The 25162-nt window shown below is 37.7% G+C and overlaps 1 protein-coding gene across 4 annotated transcripts in view; it reads left to right on the top strand.

Moving 5' to 3' along the window:
* Positions 1–25162, top strand: part of cora (erythrocyte membrane protein band 4.1 like coracle) — a 230775-nt gene that overhangs the window by 159335 nt on the left and 46278 nt on the right. For all 4 annotated transcript variants that reach the window (XM_069831604.1, XM_069831605.1, XM_069831607.1 and 1 more), the window contains exons 3-7: positions 17965–18112; positions 19886–19961; positions 20565–20609; positions 20738–20911; positions 23174–23326. In XM_069831604.1, coding sequence (XP_069687705.1) covers positions 17965–18112; positions 19886–19961; positions 20565–20609; positions 20738–20911; positions 23174–23326 — 596 coding nt within the window. The remainder of the gene's footprint in view (positions 1–17964; positions 18113–19885; positions 19962–20564; positions 20610–20737; positions 20912–23173; positions 23327–25162) is intronic.

A 25162-nucleotide genomic window follows, 5' to 3' on the forward strand; every position in this document is an offset into this window, starting at 1 on the left:
ATGTATGGTGGACACTTGAAACTGCGTCGTTTTTGCTTACAAAAGCAACCTTAGGTCGTAAAAAGGAGCATTCTCATGTGAAAGGATTTTTGTGAAGATACAGGTGATACGACCAGGTATGAATTCTTTGTTGCAGTGGCGGCAGGTTTTAAGGAGAATGATATTTGTGTCTTTATTTTTATACAGCGGAAGATTGCTGTTGCAGAGTATAAGAAAGCTGCAAAGTTTTATTTTTAACCTGCAGATATATCAAATAATATAATGCACCTGTAAATTTTCTTTTCATTGACTGTGAGAATAAGATGTTAATGTCGGTAGAAAAGTCTGTGGAGTATTTTGAACCAAGAAGGAATTGAAACCCATTTAATTTCGCCAGCGATAAAGATAATTTTATAAAACAATACAAAAGCATGTGTTTCCAACGTTAAGAAGTTCTTGAAAGAAAGTCTGACGAGGTTGAAAGCTAAGCGCTTGCTTCAAGATGTGGGGGAATATCAGTGCAGTAGCTTGAATTGTGTCCGATAGGCCTACACTGAAGGGGTAACGTGGATCGACTATCCAGTATTGCCCTTCATTATAGACGCAGTCTGATTAAATGTATCTGCTTCGGACAAAATATACAGTTGCAATTATTATAATTATTTAGATTTTTTTATACATTTGCTGTTTTCTTTATCTTGTTCGAATTCAAAATACGCCTAAAGATTTAAAATGTTGAAATATGAATATATTCATGTGCGTTAATTTTCTACATTTGTCTTTGCTACTGTCAGTATCTGTACTATGAGATATGTTAAACGGGAAATAAATGTGTAAATTCCATTGATTTAGTTATTGGTAGAGGTACGCTCTTGTTATTGTTTGTAGGCTATTGTTTTAATTCCCTTTAATTTTCTCTGTTGTTCTTACATAAGATTGTTGATAAAATGAAGTAATTCCAACCATGGGTTCATATGATACCTTAAGCGTGATCGAGCAGAGAAATCTCCACAGTGTTTATGTGTAATAATTTTTTGCAACCATAATAAGGACCTAGCTAGAGAGAGACAAATACACTCTCAGCATTGATCACATTTCGAACAAAATACAGTAGAACCTCCATTATCCGATTGGCGGATTATCCGCTTGTCTTTCTCTGGCTTTTTTTTTTTTTTTTTGCTGCAGAAAAAATGTGAAGTACTGTACAGTATGTTAATATGTATTTTTTCTACAGAGGGCTATTACAATCCTTTACCATTACACGGTATGTATTAGGAATGCTGCGGCTGCCCTCAACAGAAACAGTTAGTCACAATCTGCTTTCAAAGAAATAACCCCAAGAACTTTCACACAGTTGCAAACCCGTGCACCATTCAGTTCTTGTCCTATTTTTTCGAGTTCTATGCAAAATGTCTTCCACGGATGTCAAAAGAAAATATGTTGTGTTAACTATCGAAAACAATTGCAAATAATTGAGCTGTTTGGGAAAGAAGAAACTGTGGATTACCTTGCATCAGGATACGAGATTTCTACAAATGTTCACAATTTCCGCAGACAACCCTTAAGGTACTTAAATTTCCATCATTGACAACAGAACTTAAATTAATGAACTTCTAATTCACTGTCTAACATATTAATCATAAGATCACAGAGAAATCTATTAATTTGAGAAAAATTCGTTCCGACACTGGGAATCGAACCCGGGACCTCTCACCTCTGCGCGCTGAGCGCTCTTTCCATCTGAGCTATACCGGGACCCGATCCACGGTGCTGGCATAACTCTTCTCCTTCATATCATCAATAGTCTACTACCTTTATTTTAAGACATACAAGTCATGTATGCAGGAGCGCATATTTAAATGACTTTATGGCCATATGTATATGTCTAACGTTAACAGTATTCATAAACTGTTGTCGAAAATGGCCATAGTCATTTAAATATGCGCTCCTGCATACGTGGCTTGTATGTCTTAAAATGCAGATAGTAGGCTACTGATGATATGAAGAAGAAGAGTTCTGCCGGCACCGTGGATCGGGTCCCGGTATAGCTCAGATGGAAAGAGCGCTCAGCGCGCAGAGCTGAGAGGTCCCGGGTTTGATTCCCGGTGCCGGAACGAGTTTTTCTCAAATAAATAGATGTCTACTGTATGGCTACTTATAGTTATTTTATTCAATGAGGAGGGGGAGACCTCATATATGAATATAAATGTATATCACAGAGAAAATTATGAAACTGTAAGTTTTATGTTCTTAAAATTTTGTGAACATCTTTTTTCGGATTATCCGATGTTTTCGATTAACCGCAGCTCACTCTCTTCATTACCACGAATGAGAGAAGTTCTGCTGTACTTGTTGGGAGTCGAGATTTTCAGCGTTGGTGAATGCGAAAACAAAGGCGAGAAATAACTTAAGTTAATTCCAGAATGGCATGCAGATAGCTTTATCTGAACTGTTCCTCTGAATTTGTGCTGTCATTTATCAGAAGCAGCAGCAATCGTCTTATCAGTGAGTAACATGTTCCTGGAAACATTTTTAATTTTCTATTTTTTATTACATTCATACGAGCAATTTGCTAAATATAATGTTAAAGTTAATTACGTGATTGAGTTATTAATTTCGGGCGAGCAGGGGAGTGTGAATACAGTATATTTAGAATCTTCGCTTCCTTCTACTGTCTTCAGAAAGTTCACATAGCAAAGTTAGTAGGAGCCTCCACTGCTTGTAGACCGCGGTTCTGATGATCGTAATGCTCGATTGTAAAATAGGATCACCCCACTGACATCTCTAGACGTGTGGGGGAGGTGGGTGTCTTTTGTCAGCTGCTTGTGCATTGTGGAACTGTGAGAAAGAAAAAACCGCTGTGGAATCTGGGCGCACTGCATGTTCGCGTTCGCTACCTTTCAGAGAAGCTACTGCGATGGAAAACCTGTGACAAAGGTTTGGCGTTTAGATACCTTGAGAATTTGAGCCTTGTTCCATTATATTATTCCTACCTCGAAGAGTTTGGTCCTTTTCATAATTCAGACCGGAGGCAGGTTTCTTCTGCGTGAAAGGCTCGTTTTGAACCAGAGCGGCGTTTGTAAGAATAATAAAAAAAAAACTTCAAATTATGCGGCTATAATTTCTTAGAACTAGAATATGTATGTCCCGCACCATGGCGTCGTGGTCTAAGGCATCCTGCCTAGGACTCTCGTTACGGAATGCTCGCTGGTTCGAATCCTTATGGGGGAAGAGATTTTCTCATGAAATGTTGGCCAGTATATGGGACCGGTGCCCACCCAGCATCGTGATGCACTTGGGAAGCTATGATAGGTAGCGAAATCTGGTTACGAAAGCCAGATATAATGGCTGAGGGGAACATCGTGCTAATTACACGATACCTTCATTTTGGTTGGATGATCGTTCACCTCTGTTTCGGCATGGAAATGGGTGGTTTGCGTGTCTTGTCATTAATTTACTTAATTTACTTCTCTAGAATATAAAGTACTGAGTACTGCAAATACATATGATTGAATAATAGCTACTGCGGATTCTAAAATTAATAATGCAATTTGAGTTATAATTAATAATCTTGGGCGTGAGGCCAGCAGCCGGCTGTTCAAAGGGCTGTAATGCCACGGATTATTTATTATTAGAATATGTATGTCGTCTTAATTGACGCTTGATGCCACCGAACGAAAGTGAATCTGCAGCCATATCCCTGTTAGGAGATGAGTCATAGAAGGATACCGGCCTTTACTAGTTAGGAAATTCATTCTCTAAAAAGACCTTTAATATGCATGCAATTATGCCCGTTAAATGTACTTTGGACCTACGTAAACTTATGTTATTGTGCAGACATTGATTAACTTGTTTCCACAGCTCAGAAAAGGAATGAATTGCAGTGTGTCGCACACTTTCTATGGTAAATTTGTACCTGTTGCTTCATAAGATACTGTCGTGACGAGAAAAACTTTTTTTAGTTGGTTATTTAACGACGCTGTATCAATTACTAGGTTATTTAGCGTCGATGAGATTGGTGATAGAGATATGATATTTGGCGAGGTGAGGCCGAGGATTCGAATAGATTACCTGGCATTCACCTTACGGTTGGGGAAAACCTAGGAAAAAACCCAACCAGGTAATCAGCCCAAGCGGGGATCGAACTCGCGCCTGAGCGCAACTTCAGAATGACAGGCAAGCACCTTAACCGACTGAGCCACGCCGGTGGCCACAGGAAGTTATTAGTACAAATTTAAAGGACGATAATTGTTTGAAAGAAAGAGTAGAGTCTTTTTAGGTATATGTCCGAAGATTTTCCTTTGAAAATATCTCGTATTTTGTAAACCTGTTGATATCTAGGATTTCTTGAAAGAACCTGGGCTATTTTATATTTTATTTTCTGTCCTGCACTATCTAGAATCGAAATTACACAATATTATAGCAGCGAATAGGGATTATAAAGAATGGACACTTCGCGTCGGTACCTTTGATGTAGCCAGACCGATTTCAATGACCTTCAAGCCAGCTAGAGCGTCAGATTCAGCTTTCTCCCTAGAGTTGGCGCTGACATCAAACCAGCTAGTAGTCGACACAGCGGAAATATAACACATATAATTAATACATCTAGGTATATTATGTACTCAAATAAAATAAATTGGATCCATAAAATAAAAAATCCTTCATTAACTGTAATATCTAGACTCTAGAGTTCCTTTATAATGAGAGTTGATTCGTTGACCCCAACAACAATTAAAATATGTAATGATTTGATAGCGCTGAAAATGGAAAAACAAAACTCTTACGAGAAGTAAAACCATATACCTATATAATATTATATACAAATATTAAACGAATTCGATACTTAATTTTATAATGTATTATATTATTTTATAATATAATTTATGATATCTGAAATATAAAATATTATTATTACAACTAGTTTGTCACTGAGAAATAAGGAAAAGCTGTTAACTTGAATTTATTTGAAGCAAAGCGTTACTGGATTATGCAATGAGGTAGGCGATGTTTGGATCCTGTGTCTCAACTCTATTATCTTAGCGTATGCTCGATTACACTACCTCTAGCGCTTGAAAGTGGAACTAGCCGCTGGCGCACAGAGAAACAAAACACTCGCTCAGTGTCCATTCTTTATAATCCCTATTCGCTGATTATAGTATTAAGACATTTTAATGAATTGTTAAGGAAAAGAGCTTCTGTTTCCAGTGCTTTAATAGCTGCAAACAGAGAGGAAAGATGTGCCAATAGGCTGTAGCTATTCTTAACAAAGTTACAAGAGTTCACTGGCTCAACTCCTCGTAATATTGTTAGTCGAATTACTCCTGAAGTGAGGCTCGTAGTTCCGAAGCGTCGGGAACATTCTATTTCAGTATGCGGTGAGAATATCGAATCCGCCGTCTAAATCTGAAATCTCGTAACTTTTTATTAGAAAGTTGTCGTGTTTTGAGTGTCCACTTGGTTCGTTTTTATTCTGGTTGCAAGTCGCCCCAGCTGTGCGGGCGGTCTCTTCATTCCCGGTTAGAAATTGGATCTAAATCCCCGACCGGTTTTAATTTCAGCCCGGCACAGCAAGCTGATACAGTGCAGTGTACAAGTCGGTATTAATTCACGTAAGAGGGAAGTGTGATTAGGGTTAACTAAATCGTGACGCATCCATCTTGCAGACCAAGTTACCAGGAAGCTTGTGCCTGCCTCCCTCTGCATTAAAAGAAGTGTTTGGATTTTAAGACAAACGATCGAGATATTCAGATAGTTAACCCCATCTTTGCCGTCAACTGTGATTTATTTTGTTGCCTCTCTTTAGTTCAAAGGTTGGCAAACGATGATACGCGAACCTATTGGGGAGACTCGGCTAATTCCGCAATATTAAGAAGTAAATCTATCATATTTTTATCAAAATCTTTACTGAAAAATATTATCAAGGTATGTAGACATGGGCGAAACCTTTCATTACCAAATGAGATAAAGAGACCTATTAAAATGCAAATATATTTAGTTGTACATACATTACAGTTGAAAAAGAACAACTCGGGTAATTCCGCAACAGGGCGGATAAATCCGCAATAGGACTTGGCTAATTCCGCAGTAGTAAATAATTATGAAATACATTATGAAAGTAACATAAAAGGAACAATTTATATGTAGCAATGCTCACTTTCTTCACAGCTGTGTAGCAAAACACGAAAAACAGCCAACTTTCGATGTTTCACTGTATTGCCGACAGAAGTGTCGACCAATATCCTTGATTTTTTCTATAGCACTGCAGAGGACATGCCTCCTGTTGACAGCCTCTCAAAACTTACGTTCACGCTATTGTAAAGCCGCAGTAAAATTCATATATGCACTACTACGAAATTACCCGTACTGCGGAATTAGCAGAGTTTTCCCTAAATTAATTTTATTAGTAATGATAATGATATTGCCAGGATTCGTATGCAAAATCGTATAGTGAATATTCACGGAAAATGTATAAATATGCATTATGTGCAAAAAACTAATTTTGTCTTTATAAATTTATTGACTTTATCCTGGACTGTTGTGGTATAGAAGAAATGGCATTCCAAGATCTTTTCTGTGAAGTCTCTTCGTCTCTCGCTAAAGTGATTCATAAAGTGATAATGTCATGTTATTTCCATATACCACACAAAATAACATTACCGCCATTAAAAATATTACTTCTAAACTTGTTCACATATTTACATAAAATGAAAATCGCAATGTTCTATGGATCAGAGCATTCCTCATTGAATTACTTAAAAATAAACTGGAAAAATATGTAATAGAAGAACAAATTTTTTTTTATTTTAATTGGTTATTTAACGACGCTGTATCAACTACTACGTTATTTAGCGTCGATGAGATTGGTGATAGCGAGATGATATTTGGCGACATGAGGCCGAGGATTCGCCATAGATTACCTTGCATTCACATTACGGTTGGGGAAAACCTCGGAAAAACCCCAACCAGGTAATCAGCCCAAGCGGGGATCGAACCCGCGCCCGAACGTAACTTCAGACCGGCAGGCAAGCGCCTTAACCGACTGAGCCACGCCGGTGGCTAATAGAAGAACAAAATGGCTTCAAAGTGTGAAGATCTTGCATAGATGGAATCTTAAAAGAGTTGTTCAAAAAGAGAGTGGGATATGACAGGCCAGTTTCATTAATATTTGTCAATCTAAAAAAAGGATATGATGTCCTATTAAGTTGTGGATTTGTATGGGAAGAAGCGGTGTCGATAGACGTTACATAAATGCTGTACAAAAATAACAGAAGTGGTGTACGACTGGGGAAAAGGATTCCAGATGAATTTACAGTGACAAAAGATCTGTAATGGATGCTGTCACTCGCTCCAACTTTGTTTAAAATCTATCAAGAGCGGGTTCTGAAATCATAAAAAGAAAAATGCTGCAAAATGGGTATATCGATTGGTGGTGATGTACTACTTGTATATACCCCGCTATTCGCTGACGACCAGATTCTTGTAACTGAAGATGAATTTGATGCCAGCTAGTATTAAGGAGACTGGAAGAGGGATATAATAAATGGAATCTGATAATTGATATATAAAAAAAAAGAATACCTTGTGGTGGGAGAAGATGGAGAAGACGACCTTGAAGTTGAGAAGAAACAAACAAGAAACCTTCAAGTACCTAGGAGTGTCACAAATACAGGCAAGAGCTACGAAGAAATTGTTAATAGTATTGGTTTGAGGAGACACTCTATTAAAACGTTAAACCCCGTTCATGGAATGACAAGTCACTAAGAAGACTGAGATCATAATCTTGAAGAGTATTGTCCAGAGCAGAAGTTCTCAAACGTTTTGAGACCATGTCTTCCTTCACATATCACATTTTCCTTACGACGCCCCGCTCCTGTAAAAAAAAAAATGAAATTAGATTTGGTGATATTTTCTTAAAAAAAATAGTATTTTATATTACTAGCTTGTATTAAGCTCCTAATTCACATTTCAATTTGACTCGTCTATTTTACTGTAATCGTTATTATTCTTATATGTGTGTTATTCTGTGTTTTTGGCAACCCAGGATGCCTGGGCAGACTATTTCTTGGAAATAAATTATATATTTAAATTTAAAGATACAACATTAGAATAAAATAAATATGTACACATACTGAAAATTTGTATGCTACACTTCATTATACATTATACTAGTAGATTTTAGTTTCCCCATATATTCGCGACGCCTTAGATAAAGACCGACGCACAAGGGCGTCGCGACGCAGTTGGAGAATCCTTGGTCCAGAGTATTTGTACATATAATTCAGAAAGATGGAAGCTTACTCAAATAATTAGATTGAAATTACTCGCCTTGGAAATGGACTTCTGAGGGACAACGGCTTATCCAAGTGCATACAGTATACCAGCGACAGTGGACGAGTCATGTAAGTGGATTGAAACGGAAAAGTTACTCTGGTATGTCATCTAGAAAGATTGGTTGAAGGCCGATGGCCAGAGATGATGTAAAAATGTTCGTTTGTAGATCAAGACACAGAAGACCAACACGAACCTAGAAAGTTGTCGTTGGCCCGTATAGTCCTTACCTTCCTTTAAAACCATGAACCAACACAATATACAGGGTGATTCACGAGGAAAGGTAAAAAAATTTAAGATGTGAACTCTGAAGTCATTCTGAGTCAAAAAGTTCATATGGATATGGGTCCGTTTTCGAACGGTTACGGAGATATGGCTTTTTGATTTCACAAAAACTTCTGAGATTCCATTATACTAACTCGCATTTGGAGACAGATAACGGACAAATTTAAAGTTTATATTCACGTATGCATACATACCTAATATTCTAGACGTCGGGGTCGATGTTTTCGCACATTTTCAAAGGTACCTCATTCTGCTTCAATGCACTGTTACGTTCGGGCGTGAATCGCGCTCATCGCTCGGGGGAGTTGCTCGTGGTTATTTTTTATGCCGCATCCAAAATACGGTCGATTAGCGCCTCTCTCGTTTCCCCCTCCCTTTGCTATACCAAGTCTTTCATCCAACCCCATAGACAGTAAGTACTCTTCAATATGGTACTCTTCTGTTCGGAAAGCGTCGTTCATATTCAGCGACAGCACGCAAGGAATTTCCATCGCACAAACCATAAACATACACAATATCGGCGTATTCTGTAGTCGAAAATTTGTAAGGCATCTTGAAAAACACAACACTTCCGATAACTGTACCTGTATAACTACTGTACTGTAGGTAGCTGATTGAACTGCTGTGAATTAATAAGTGATAGTGTAGGCTATTTGTGTTATCTGCGGGTTCTGTGTCATTACATGAGACAAGGACAGGCGACTGGACATTTGTAATGCCCCACCACCCGGTTTCTTTCTCTTATCTACATCTCTCACAGTGCAGATTCCAATGTTACGTCATTCATTGCGATCTGTGACCTTGTCTCACTTTCTCACGTCAGCAGCATATGGTAACGTCTGATTCTTATTGAGGCGAGACGTTTTACCAAAAAAATGCATTTAGCTCCGCCACCGTTCGAAAACGGACCTATGTTCATATGGACTTTTTCACTCAAAATGACCTAAGATATCGTATTCTAAATTTTTTACCTTTCCTCGTAAATCACCCTGTATATTTCCAAGTAGCCGTGAAGACCATGAAACAATACAGTAGATATTTCCAAGTAGGCCTAACGTTGAACTCCAACGTCTTTATCCCGTATAGCCCTTATCTTGAAAACCATGACAGCACAGTAGATATTTTCAAGTAACACTGGAGTCCGAGATCATGTGGTCAGCATGACGAAAGGCCACCGCTTAGGATAAAGTATGTACGCAGTACGCAGTCCCTGTGGGAGAGATATGTAGGCTACGCCTACTTTTAAGACAACCAGGACAAATACAATACACGGAAATGCCACCTAGTCACTGTGAGAGGAAGCTAATCCACTTACCAGAGATACATTAAAAAAAGGGGGGGAACTCAATCACTGTAAGTGCTGAACGGAAAGGTTAAACCACTACGAAATGATCCAACTTGGAGAATCTGCCAATACCAGATTGGCCATAGCACTGAAAAAGTCTTGAATGGGCCAAATGTAAAGTCGTCCGTTGCTGAGTTGTTAGCCCTTCTGCATTTCATGACGACTGGGGTTCAGTCCCCGTCTGGGACATACTGGGTGCTGAGGGGATTTTCTCGGGGTTGTACTTTTCTCTTCAGCAATATCATTTTCATTCTAGCAACACTACACAAGCATTCTTCACTCTGAGCTAGGCCTCCAAAAAAATAATTTCCAGAAATATGAATAGATTGTGCACATTGTGTTTAATAAAAGTTATAATGTAATGATAAGCAGCATGGTGGACGATATTGCCAATATCCAGGAGCAACAGGGTGAACTGAAGGGCTTGATACCAAAGAATTATGTAATCCTTTCGCTAAAATACAAAATCAGCTAATTTCATATATTATAACATGTTAACAAGATGATGAGGATAATACCGTATTACGTCCCAAGGTATAAAAAGTTATTTCAAGTACACTACACTATTCCCCTTCAAGGGGAGGGGCACGGGTTGGGACTGCCCTCACGTAGGCCGCTTGGGTGGGCCTCTGTACTACCCAGGATTGAATGGTGTAATGCCCTAAGGACCTCCCGCTTTACAGATTCTCCTACGGGCTGCCCCCGAACTCCTGCAGTCTGCAGAATTCCTTTACCTTTCCACATAGACCACCGCGGTCCCTCAACCCAGGTCCCATGAGCCCAGGGGAGAACTCACGGTATATAGCACTACCACCAGGAACTAATGACCACTTACCACGGCGTTCAGTGGCGGCCCGCAGCCGACTCTGCATCGGTCCTAAGCCCAAAATAGAAGAAAGAAAGGGAGATTATGAAAGAGAAGAAGTAAAGATGAGGTGTAGTGCTTTGGAGTACCTCGAGAAAAACACCTCTGCAATGTGTGCTTTGTCCATCACAAATTCCATCACGACCTGGAATCAAACCCGGGCCACCTGGATGAAAGCCAAGCGCGTTAGCACTTGGGCCACAGATGCTTTCGTTTCACGTATACTGTAGCTTGAAATTGTAGTCTATAGTAACTCGGAAGCCAGCAAATGTGAGCAAGAGAACTGAACCAAAGTTATGCTCTTGACATATTCATGTTAATATGCTAGGACGGAAATATAGTTTTGTTATGCATTATTAAGATGATTGTTCATTAATGCAATGTTTGTACATCGGCAAGAGAAGATCGCGTTGTGAAAATGCTAGATTTTTACGGAATCCGTACCAAAAAAAAAAAAATAGATTCGAGCATACTTAGATTATAGGCTTAGACAGTCAGAGCCGTTTTAAACCTTTTCAGAATAGCGTTGTATTCAGATTTCATAACTACGTGCCAATTAAATAAGTCACTGGATAAATGATATACCTAGCTTCGCAACAGTTAATGTGAAACAATTCTCAACAGCACCTATACCTATCTTAGGTAAAGATAAAATGTTCTCTTAAAAAAATTGATCATCTGATAAATTCTGTCTAGCCACGTACGTGGGTTCATTTCCTGCCGTGCTGCTTTCATCGAATGAAGAAACGAACAACTTTCCTTAGTGCGTGTTAAATATTTCTTTGTTCATGAAAAGAGTGAATATTCTGTCCAGGTCTGCTTCCTTGAAGTCTGTGGTAACATTGCGGAGTAGTGTTACCAACTTCCAAAGAAAAACTATCGGGTTTAGTTATAAAAAAACTATTGTATATTCACGGTTATAACGATAAAAACAAATATTAACGAACATTCAAGCGACTTGCCCAATTGACCACTCCATTTCGGTTTCATTGTTGTGATCCTGCTTCTTCTTGGTTCAGACATCATTTTCTCACTTGGTTCAAATTGCATACAATTTTTCACACTGGTCATTGATTATTACGTCACTGATTGTACTTGAATGTAATTTGTTTCTTAAAGAAATCTTCACTAGGTTCATTTTTTAAAGACGCGCTCGCAATCCTCACTCGAATGTGGCTAAACTAAAACAGGAGAATCTAGCACAGTATTTGCCAATTACAAGAATTTCTCATTCCTATATTAAGATCCTTAGAGATCTTTATGAATGTCCAAAATTCTTCAACGTCTTCAGTCTTCAGTGTAGATTTTCGTGAATCTGCGTGAAGTGATGCTCTCCATTGGTCTTGTTTCTTTTGTAATGAGTACACTATACTTTGGAGCAACCCTTGTAGTCACTCTTAAAGAGTGGAAGAAGAGTCTGTGCCCTTATTTCACTTATCAACATGCTTCATAGGGCGTCAGGCAATCCAAACATTGTGAAACTGTATTGTCGAAATTATAGTTCCTCTCACTCTTTTAATTTCGTAACGCGAAACTTTTAAAATCTGCTGCACCCGATAATAGAGTCGATTGCAGGGGTGTATTCTGTTTAACTCACATAACACTAGGCACACGATAACGTTCATAATATAAATTTCATTATAAGCATATCACAGTAATTTTCTCAAAAGTAAGACTAAATTTTTTAAATTATTTTCATCGTACAGAAAGTTGTTTCCGATCTCTGGAAACGAATTTGATTGACGTTATGTGCGTCAGGAGTCACACTACAGCTGAACTGCGGCGATAGATTACAGACTAGTGAGTGATTTTTTCATAGTCAGAGTGCACGGTGTTTTACAGCAGCAATGCCCAAGAAAATCGAGCCTTTTGGGAGGGGCACATTACGACCCTTTTCGATGCCAAGTACAGTTAAGTTAAAATGAAAGCCTGCAATAAACGTTTCGTCATTTCCAAGAAAGGCATCTTCTGTGTACTTAATAAGACTGGCAAAACTCGAATGGGTTTAATTTGTATCATCTCGAGGGGGGTGCGGCCTGTGGCGGGCGGTGGATTTGCTTGCTTTTTCCCCTCTGGAATTAATCCCATCCGAGCTTTGCCAGTCTTATTAAGTACACAGAAGACGACTTTCTTGGAAATAACGAAACCACGTTTTTTGCAGGCTCCTATGATTTTCACATACCGGTAACTGTACTTGGGATCGAAAAGGATCGTAACGTACCCTCCCAAAGAGGCTCGATTTTCTTGGGCATTGCTGCTGTGAGACACCGTGCACTCTGACTATGAAATCACTCACTGTTGGTCTGTCACCTCTCGCCGCAGTTCAGATGTCGGTGTGATTCCTGACGCGCATGTCGTCATTCAAAGTCGTTTCCAGAGATCGGATACAACCCTTTGTAATCCTACATTTAATTATAAAATTGTACAGTGACATCAAAAACTATTTTCTTACTTTTTATTGTACCTTGTTTTTGGACTAGCCTATATCATGGAGACTTTGCTTAATGGTTAGTTTTAGTTGCCATGGTAATATTTTACACTGTATAGATACAATCAGGACATAGTCAAAAATGCAAGGAAAATGTTTTTGATGCCACTTTTAATACCACATAGATATTATCGTGTTATGGCTAAAATTATTCTTTGGTTGACAATGTTGTACATACAGTATATGAAGTACTATTCATAAAGAATGCAGAAAGTGGAGACCATTTACGGTGAATAACTAACTTTGTTATGTGATATTCGCCATTGGATAATAATAATAATAATAATAATAATAATAATAATAATAATAATAATAATAATAATCGTCATCATAATACTGCCTCAAGGACTGTTGTAATTTAATTTGTTCATTTAATGAGGTTTCCCAACCCAACATTAGACGTAGGGTTGGCACATCATGTTGACAGTGAGCAAACATCACTGCCTAGGGTCGGATTCGAATTCTCGACCATGGATTATACGATTTGTTAATTCTGCGCGGCTTTGGCGTTGCTTAGATCACAGCAAGGTGCTAATAAATTATTATTTTTTATCGTTCAGAAATGTATCAGTGGATGCATGTGAGCAGTTCCACGCATACCGAGGTCTATGTAAGCCAGAGATAAGACAGACTCGCGTACTGATATTATGCAAAGCTGAAGATGACGTAAAGTGTTTGCTGGCGCTCCTGTGCCATGTTGCAACGGCCTCTATCTGCCAGAGGGTAACAACCTGTGGGTTTTCCACTGAATATTGAATGAAAACGGCGGCCGGGAGTGAGAATCCTCCATTCAACAGTTAGCTTGTCTTGTCTCGCCGATGGAATCGATCGGGTCCGGCCGGCCTCCCGGGGTAGGTCGTTGGAGCGCCCCGATCCATTCAGACGCCCCCGGTTGACCTGGCCTCCCTCACGCAGTTCATATTCGCCTCCCTAAATTACAGTTCCACCATTTTTTCACAATTCCAATCAGTGCAGCTTTCGAAAATGAGAAGTAAATTATGGTAGTCACATCCGTGTTGCTCCTACGGGAGCAATTGAGTTGTGTTTCTCAGTAGGGGTCCGTGAACCCTGTGCGGTCCTGTAGCGACTGTTGCTTCCTACTCTTGTACCTACCATATTTCTTCCTCAGTTTCTGAATATCAAAGTACAGTATTATCATTCAATATCATCTGGTACAATATTAATAATTAGGCGGATATAGCATCCCACGTGTTAACAAAATGATAGATAATCCGAGGATAGAGCTCGCAGTGTCACAATTGTCGAGTTATTTTGGTTTAAGCTTGTTGCGTAACTGTTATAGTTTTAGGTGTAATGCTGTTGTAGAAATTTAATTTTTAATTCTTTATTTTACGACGCTTTTTCAACTGCTATGGTTATCTAGCGTCTGAATGAGATGAAGATAATGCCAGCGAATTGAGTCCAGGGTTCAGCGCTGAAAGTTACTGAGCATTTGCTCATAATGGTTGAGGGAAAATCCCGGAAAAAACTTCAACCAGCTAACTTGTCCCAGCCACGATTTGAACCCGGGCCCGCTCGTTTCACGGTCAGACGTACAAACCGTTACTCCACAGCGGTGGGCTGTTGTAGAAATAATAGGTTCAGTGGTGACTCATATTTTCCAAAATGATTTTGAGCTCTTGTGCTAGACTTATTGTTCCTATTTTATTATTATTATTATTATTATTATTATTATTATTATTATTATTATTATTATTATTATTATACCTTCCTGCAGTTCTATATTTTGGCTATACATTCAATTTGAGCCTTGTGTACTAGACAATCGTGAAGCTCACGTTGCCTGGGTCAGTAAACACCAAAGCTTCATCTAAGAAATCATAGAACATCTCATCCATTATAGGACATTATCGGTGTTCATGGCGCTAAAATGTAAAATAAAAAGAAAAGTATTGCACCGACGTTTAATTAAGCATCCTTCTCTCCTTCCTCGCAACGTACAATGAGGGGACACTCATTTGGGACATCACGAATCTTGATTATTCTGCTTTTCATTGGAGTTAATTATGTGAAGCGAAATATAGCAAAGCCAAATTATACAACGTTTGAAGATCGTTGAAATATTGCCAGCGAAATTTTTTAGTCCGCATAGTTTTTCGTTCATTAGAGTTCGTTCAATTTCAAGTATATTTTAACGGAAAATATTGCCTTCCGCCCCCTACTATTGTAGGGTTACCATGAGAAGAAATTCTATAGGAGGGCATTGAATCTAAAATAAGAGGACATTGCTGAAAAAAGTAGGACTTTTTAAAAATTGGTATGAGGAAAATTAAAGATAAAAATAATGGCTCACCTTAGTCAGTTTTCTCACTAGTTGCTGGATCAATATTACGTCTGTACTTATCGATGGAGCAGAAGAGCCTGAAGAGACTAACTTCTATTTTGTAGCAAAGAACTATGGAACTGTTCACAGGACATGTCCTTGTTAGGATGCGATTCCCTTCTTTTGTCCATTGAGCAGATATTAGGGAAAATACTCTCTCAACACTTCCATTGTGACTTGGGGTAGAGAAATAGAATTGATATATTTTTAAAAGTTCTGAGAAAGTTTCAGTGCTCGCAGAACTATTGTAATTGAAGAATTTGCACCATTGTTTATCTAAAGTTAAATCTTTGTCAAAATTAACTTGATTGGTATAGCTTTGTACATTGCAGAATTGATAAAATAGCTTAGAATCATGAATAGTGACATTTTTAGAGTGTAAGAATTCAATGCATGTCAATAGGTCATCATATTTTATGTTTTTTATGTGCTCCATCTTCAACCATTGAAAGCAGTTAAATTCTTTCATAGGTTTTCACCATTTGTTTAGTTATTCTATGCACAATATCGCACATTATTCACTATTCATATTCATTTTAGTTGAGATGCAAAATGCCTCCCGGATAGGATAAAATGATTAGAAAAGAGGACATGTCCTCCTTTTGCTGGACGGAAGGTAACCCTATACTATTGGTTGTTTAAAAACCTTTCTTCACTGCGACAAAAATATTGTCTTTGCCTGTTAATGACGAATCACAATCCTCGTTTAGCAAAACTGACGGTTGCACTGTATCCTCACGTGGAGGGAGAGTTGTCACATCCGTGAATAAACTAAAGTAGGAGTCGTTGAGAGGTCAAGGGTTGCTAGGAATATGGCACCAGTGCAGCGTGTAAATGGGGATGATCATAGGCGTTTGTGTAGGAATTATGTTAAATGGGCCTTCAAAGAAGTCACTGAGCTGCACACTAGGAAATTGAACCGACTCTACCTTCCTTCCCCTGTCAGGTCGCAGTGTTAGCTAGCACGTAGGTTTGGAGCTGATTTGTAATGGAGAGGTCCTGAATTCGAGAATACATAAGAGCTGCACACGAAGAAATTGAACAGACTCTACCTTCCTTCTCCTGTTAGATCGCAGCGTTAGCTAATGCATAGGTTTATGGCTGGTTTGTAATGGAGACGTCATGAATTCGAGAATAGATTATTTTATCATTTTCCTTTCTTTCTCTCCATGTTGTTATTCTACATCTACATTAAAAGTTATTGCCGTGACTTATACACGTGTTTCTCATACTTCTAATACAGTAGTAGAAGAGTTACATTTTCCTTCCTTCATGCAGTGCCTTATTCGGAACGAAATTATATCAGCTTTCTCCTTTACCTATATTTAGGGGAGAGTCGGGTAGTATCGGACATCGAGTAATATAGGACAGTGAGTTTCTTTCATATACCACACGATGATAGTACCTGATTGACATGGTTACGTTCCTGTGATGTCGCATAGAGAAACGTAACCATGTCATTCAGGTACTACCATATGGTGGTAGATGAAAGAAACGCACTGTCCGATACTACCCAATGTCCAATACTACCCGACTCTCCCCTACTTTGAGAGTTGCGGTTCAGAAGGTTAACTGTATTTTATTAGATAGCATCCACTTTCGAGTTGTTCTTGATGATCTAGTGGTTACCATGAAAGCTGTTGAATCCGAATTCGCAGGTTCAAGCCCGACCGTCGATAATGGATTTTAAGAAGTAATGAAGTCCTTAGCATGATTTTCTCCAGCAGGGAAGTAGGTCTATGGACCCCATGTCGTAGATTTATGGCATATTAGAGATGTGTTGTAGGCGGTATTTGTTTGTCGTTCTTCATTAGCATTCAGTTTTGACATTATTGTGATGTACTGAAGTACGTATGATATTTCCGTGCAAGAATTCTGCATTATCATATGATGAAGGATGGGTGTAGCGGAGAAAAATTCTCTTCGGCACCAGGACTCGAACTCGGATTTTCAGCTCTACATGCTGACGCTTTATTCACTAAACCACACAGGATTCCAGTTCCGATGCCGGATTGAATCCTCTCAGTTTAAGTTCCACCACTTAGTTTCCCTTTAGTGGCCAACCCTCAAGCACTGTGTCACAGAACTGAACGCATTTTGGGATCACATTCTTCAGTTACTTGTATTAATAGTTTTTATATTGCATATGATGTTTCTGTTGTTCATTTATCTAGTTACTATTTTTTATTTTTAAGTGACGTTTTCATTATTTATGTAATTATTTTTGTGTTAAATGTAAAACTACATTTTCATTAGCCTTGACACTTGCAGATTCTTTTAAGCACAAGAAATTCGGCGTTGTCTTATTATAACTTTTTGTTTATTTGCAGCGCAAGTCGAAAGGTCAGGAACTGCTGGAGAAGGTTTGCGAACACTTGAATCTTCTTGAGAAGGATTACTTCGGACTCACATATGAAGACCGACATGATCCTCGCAACTGGCTCGAGTTGGACAAACGCATTGCCAAGTTTGTTAAAAGTAAGCTTCCAGAGTAGCAACTCAAGTTGTAAATCTAATTAGTTATTTGTGGACTTCTTGGAAGATTTTAATGCACATTTTGAACACAGTTTTTATTAATTAATCTTTAAGATTAAATAAACCATACAGAATATTTAAACACGATGAATCAACCCTGAATACACATAGTGAAAGGAAATATCAATATCTTATTGATGATTCAGCTTCCCCAAACTATTAGATGTTCTTCAGGACAAATTTTAAATGAACAAAAATTTTAGTGTATTACGTGTGCAGAAAAATGAAGTATTTTATTCACATGAAAATAAAGCAAAATAAGAAATAAATAGTCATTGTGAAATTGATATTCTTTATGATCATATGTTTTTACATTGTTTTTTAGTGTATGTTTAAGGTTTTTTCCAGCAAGCAATTCAGAATGCGTTACGAACTAATACTGAACATCTTTCGATGCATGCCCTAGTTGAGTAAGATCTCAGAACTAGTTCGGAATTTTACGTTGGTGGAACATTTCTTGAACTGTTCTTCCGCGGCCTTCGGAGTTTCTTCTCAAATTAAAATTATATTCACCATCAGAACTTAATTCGTCATAAAATATATGACTCTTACCTTCCAAGTCACTCATGATCGACTATTTTTTTTATTTCAACTTGCCCAGTTTCGAGGCATTTTAACCTCAACCACAGATTAAACCATTTGCGGATGCGTCAGCAATTCAGAATTCCCAGTTCCTGCTCTTGATCGAAAACCAATTTCACTCATTTCGAATGAGTTCCAAAGCACATTGGAACAGGAAACTGGGAGTTCAGAATCAGTTCAAATCTGATAGCCCCGATCCTGGGTGAATTCTTCCACCAGGCATCGACAACTTGACCCCACAGCTCGTTCTGATTAGAACAACTCGCGCCTCCTCTCCTTCAACTCTGCTCAGACATTCTCTATTACATTCAAATCTGTCGACTTAGAAGACCAGGTGATCACTTCAATCTCGTGTCTCCCCAAGAACCAGATTGAAAAGATCAAATTAATGACGAAATTGAAAAGATCAAATTAATGACGAAAAGCTATTAAATAAACGAACAGGAGCAGTATAATGTGATAATTCCGAGAATGACACTTCTACTCAATCATTCCGTTAGTTCTGTGCTATCGTGCCTGCTTGCAGACCAGAAGGTTGAGGGTTCGAATCCTAGTACTGAAGGATTTTATTTACATTTCGTTTACTATCGTTATATTTTACTGCAAGATTTACAAATGTTCATCTACTATTAGAAATAGACTACTTTCCTTCACATTTTTTAAAATGCCTTGCGGCTTGCGACAAAAGTCGAAGTAAAATGATTTCCAATAGCTGCCAAAGCGATTGCATGTGTACCACTGCTTTGAAGACTGAGCATGCGCAGTATAACTGGAACTTGGAAAATTGGAAAATTCAGGTGGCCCAAATTTTGTTTCTGAGTCTGTACAACATCCATTCACGTCTAAAGGAAATCATAAATTCACGCTACCTGTTAATAACAGATTCAAACTTTCCATATCACAGCACAATTATAGTGACTAGTGCGTAATTGTGACAATGAAGCATTAGTATGTGCACTCAACCCTAACCACCACATCAAGTGTTTGAGTTGACTGTTTTACTGCTAAGTAGTGCAACATGATAACTTTTTTCTATTCCAAAAAAATAGTGCTTAAAATTCTTATATTTTCTTATATTCTTTGTGGACTTCTTTGTTTTATTTATTTATTTATTTTATTTTATTTTTTTTTCAGACGAACCATGGAAGTTCAACTTTGAAGTAAAATTCTATCCTCCAGATCCTGCTCAGCTCCAAGAAGATATTACTAGGTAAGTCATAAATGGCGATCTGGTGGTCACTGTGCTTGCCTCTGAATCCATATGTCTCAGATTCAAAGCTGACTAGGTTGGTGGACTTTTTCAAACGAAAAATTCCAAAGTGCAGCTTCCTCTAAGGAAAAAATTAATGCTGAGTGTGTGTTATAGGTCTACATCGTTTCATATTTTTCACATACTAAATAATTCACTACAGACTGTCCACTAAAGTTCCTATTTTCATTTGTGCTGGGTAACTTTTGGTGCTGGACCCCAGACTCATTTCACCGGCATTATCACCTTCATCTCATTCAGACGCTAAATAACCTAAGATGTTGATAAAGCATCGTAAAATAACCTATTAAAAAAAAACACACTCTGGGTAGAACGCATGTACTTTGGCATGTACATCACCTAGCGTAGACTTCTTGAATTTCGTGTTAAAAATTTTAGATTTTCTCATCAATTATACTTCGAACAAAGACACATTAGACAAAATTACCAGGATCTACGTAATAGTTGTAATAAATGTATTTATTGGCTTATAGTTTGAGTATTTGTTATATCTAACACGAATTTTATTAACGAATATTTGTTTCTTTCTTTCTTTCATTGCAGGTATCAGCTATGTTTGCAGATTAGGAATGACATTTTAATGGGGAAGTAAGTGAACTTTTATGCTCAGTGAAATGTTCTTGAAAATTTATAATAAAGGGGAATATAATATGTATTAAAATAAAATATGATCAGAGTGAGATTTAATTTGAATGTGTATTGTGGTATGCTTGCAGACTTCCCTGTTCATTTGTGACGCATGCATTACTTGGTTCGTACCTTGTGCAGTCAGAGATCGGAGACTATGATGCAGACGAGCATGGCCGCAATTACCTCAAAGACTTCCGATTTGCCCCCAACCAAACCCCGGAGCTGGAAGAGAAGGTCATGGACCTGCATAGAACTCATAAGTAGGTGTATTTGTCTGTTGAGAATGTCTCCTGTGTGTCTCGTGAACTGTAACTGTGCTTTCCTTCAAATCCTCTCCTTCAATTTCACACCTTTGCAAGAACTGGAAAAAGTTCCAATACGATTTTTTGGATTTACTCAGTAAATTCTTCAGGACTCTTGTTCTAATTTTGTCACTATGTTATATCCTAGATCATATATGTAACAGATAACTCCTCGCTACATTAAAATCGGCAGCATTTTGAAGAGAACAACCGCCAGGATCGCCACCCGTCCGCCGTAAACGAACACGAGATGGCAGCACAGTCGCTAATGCAATTCAAATGGTATTATGACGTGACTCCTTATGTAACAACTAGATGGCAGCGTAGTAAACCTGACAAAAGTTGTTAACCTCAAAGCCTATAATCCCGACATATCTGTTACATATATGATCTAGAGTTATATGAACATGCATTATGGATTAAGCAGATAACTTCTCTGTTTTAAGATGAATATTTGTACATTCCACATTGGTAACTCTGATGGAGATATTATTGTCGATGGTGTATCAGGTACCATGCTATCTGTTGGTTCTGAGGTTCATGGGCTCAAACCTGGCTGAGTGCAATTGATTTAATCCTTAACAAATCTTTCTACAGGAGGGAAGTAAAGCTGTGAGTCTTGTGTTTTATATTTTTGGCACTTACAGGAACCCTACCCTCTGACAGAGGGCACTAGCCAAAATTTGTCAGCCATTTCTCACCCACTGCTGCAGAACAGTAACCACTGCAGTTGAAAATGTCGTTGAATTTCATATTCTTCTTTTGTATTAAAAAAAAAAAAAAAAAAAAAAACTTCGAGAAAAGGAATTAGAGGCGTGGGCTAAGCTACCTCAGAAAGGTCTTGGCGTAGAGCTATACAGCGAGTTTACTCCGGCGAATTCCTGGATACGACATCGTGAAGGCCTAACCTCTAGCGAGTGGCCCGAAGCTATTAAAATGACTGCACACGTGTTTCCGTACTTTCCCTTCCGGGCAGGACTCGGGACAACATCCTCTGTCGACGATGCCACAGAGAGCCAGAAACACTTGCACATGTCCTGGGCTCTTGTCCGCATGGTGAAGTACTCCGTAACTCACGACACCATAGAATTCGTTCGATGATCGCCGAACAGTTAGATCAATAAATTTTCAAGTGTTCGAAGAAGTTCACGGACTGGCAGACAGTGGCAGTACAAGAAGAATAGACATGATTGCCATCCCGCCAAATAACAACAATGGCTACATCATCGATCCCACCGTTAGATTTGAAAAACAAAGGAGCCAACCTGAAGATGTAAATAGGGAAAAAAACGACATCTATGTACGTACTGTTCCATATTTCATGGACAAATACGTTCTACAACAAATTGAAGTAATAGGCCTTATGGTTGGAGCGCGCAGAACTATTCTCGGTTTCTTCTTCCAGACCTGGCAGCGTTTCGGCCTACAGAGGAAGGCAATTGATGACATCGTTCTTGCAGCTCTGAGAGGATCCGTATTTATACTCCGAAACCATCTCTACGGTCAACAGTGATTTTGAAATAATTAATTAGTACCTACTTATTTATTCAGTCATTTCTTGTCGTTGTTGTAAGACTCCCTTCAACTTAAACATATGTATATTATTTATACTTCCAACTGCCTATTGCTCAATATGCTCTGTCTTTGTGGCAGCCTGTTAATACAGGGAGCTGTTATTGTTTAGATAAATAAATAAAATGGTCATTAATTGTGTATCCCAGGAAATTTCAGCCCTTTTTTTCCGAAAGAAATCATATTAAACCACACTCTTCATCAGTGGTTCATTCAGAAAGTGGAATTTTCATCATTATTCCCTTATTGATTGTGAACAAGTAACTGGAAAATTGAAACCAGATTCCTCCAAACTAATCACTGACCTTTATGCCTTCCTCCCACCTGTAGCCTAAGTTTAATAGATAAATTTCTTTTGCTTTTTATTTGCCATCAGATATGTGTCAGAAATAGAAATTAATCCAATTGTGTCCATGTTAACAGAATATAATGTCCTTTTCACTGTATGTCTCTAAACAGATATCATCAAAAGAGTTAACTGGCGTTATTGTTAGTATCCTTTATATTTAATACTGGTGTACAATATTTGATCTTCTTCCTCGACGTAAGTACAGGTGTGACATAGCTTTGAAATGTATTGTTATGTGTTTTTCAATTTAAATTAATGTATAATTACTTAATGCCAAACGAATAATTTTCATATTTTAGGGGTCAAACACCTGCAGAAGCAGAACTTCATTACCTTGAAAATGCCAAGAAATTGGCAATGTATGGTGTCGATCTACATCCAGCAAAAGATTCTGAAGGTGTCGACATCATGCTGGGTGTTTGTGCCTCTGGTTTACTTGTGTATAGGGACAGGTAAGCACTTAGTAACAGTGGAAATTATAGAGTATTGATGTTCCAGTTATTGTTATGAGTATAATTCAGATTGACACACGTTAAAAAAAAAAAACAATAAAAAATAGGCAGGCAAAAGGGCAAAATAAATTTAAGAAAATTGGTCTCTTTATAGGCAGTGATCTCCATTTAAAGACCATATAGGCGTTTACTTTTTTTTTCCAGCCTTTTGCCATATTAACATGTATTTAATTAAAGCTGTGTACAGTCTTAGAAGAAAGTTTTGTTGCACAGATACTTTATAAGTCCCAGAAAGGAGGCAATGCACGTGATCAGACATACAACGAAACAAAACTAATTTTATACAAATCTGGCTTTCAGATAGTAGCTCCCTGTAAAGCAGGTTTGAATAATTTCAAGGAAAAATCGTTCCGGGGCCGGGTATCGATTGGAAAAGGAAAAATTGTGACGGTGTCGTGTATAGTTCCTGGGGTAGCTCAGTCGGAAGAGCGTTCGCGCGCTAAGCAAAGGGTCCCGGGATCGATACCCGCCCCCAGAACAATTTTTCCTTGAAATTATTCAAAACTAATTTTATTACCTCAACTAGTCTTCCTCTTGAGAACCAGGTCTGATCATGCACACTGCCTTCTTTCTGGGACTTATAAAGTATCTGTGTGACAAAATGTTTTCTTAAGACTGTACATAGTTTTACTTGTTAAAAGACAAATAAATGTGAAATTGCGAATTAATAATGTAAACATTTTTAGCTCAAAATTCAGTCATGCATTGTTATTTTTATAACACAAAAAATAAGAAAAATGTAAATAAAAACCATTTTTACAATGTAAAGATTTTAAAACAATTTCATTCTAAACGGTTAAAAGACATAATTTTGCCCCACACAATCTTATAATATAATTACAAATTAAGTAAAGTGACACTGTATTATTAAAAACTCTTTTTTGTTCTCTAAACTCAAATGAAATCTTTTTCTTTTCTGTCCATATTATTAGAATTTAAAATTTTAACTGTTAATTTTAAAATTAAACTTGCCAAATCACTGCTAAACTAAAATTAAAATTCCTTCACACTTCCTTTCAGTAGAATTAGAGAGAAAGAAACGCTTCTATTAGCAGACAAAGCAGTATCTCTTGCAATCCACTGCTTATTAAATATATACTCACTGCCCCCCCCCCAAAAAAAGGAAGACATTTCCATTCTATTATAAGATCTAAGTTACTGCTATTGATGACCATATAGGTACCTACCGAAAATATGTTGGTTTGCAATAATATATCGACATTTCATTTAATTAACAATTTAAATGTTTTATACTTGCAGAAATTCAGCCATTTGCGTGAATATCTTAAATTAAAAAGAAATTGGAGTATTTCGAATTTTTGCCCGTGAATGTAATTTTATTTAAAAAACAAAATTAATGTAATCATTCAGTAAAATCTTTGTACTGAGAAATTTTTTAAACGGTCTTTGAAATTTTGTTAGCGGTATAAAAAAGTTAAATACAGATGCACTAACAACAACAACAACAACAACAACAATAATAATAACAATGTGCCCAGGAACTTAATGAAATCATATTGCAATATGAACTGACCGTAATGTACTGCTTAATGGGTGTAATAAATTTTTTATGCTCTTTGATGAGTCAAATACTGAAATAGACTTTTGTGATTTTCGATTTATTATTTAGTACCAATTATTTTTATTATAATGTGTGATATACAGATAGTAACGACCATTTTAATTTTTGTTCTGTCAACATTAGCACATAGGTAACTATATAAACAGCATAACTGATTAAATTAATCTTAAATTTAGCACCAGGACATACCGTTC

This window comes from Periplaneta americana, chromosome 7 (assembly GCF_040183065.1).
Source record: "Periplaneta americana isolate PAMFEO1 chromosome 7, P.americana_PAMFEO1_priV1, whole genome shotgun sequence".
Classification (NCBI taxonomy): Eukaryota; Metazoa; Arthropoda; class Insecta; order Blattodea; family Blattidae; genus Periplaneta; species Periplaneta americana.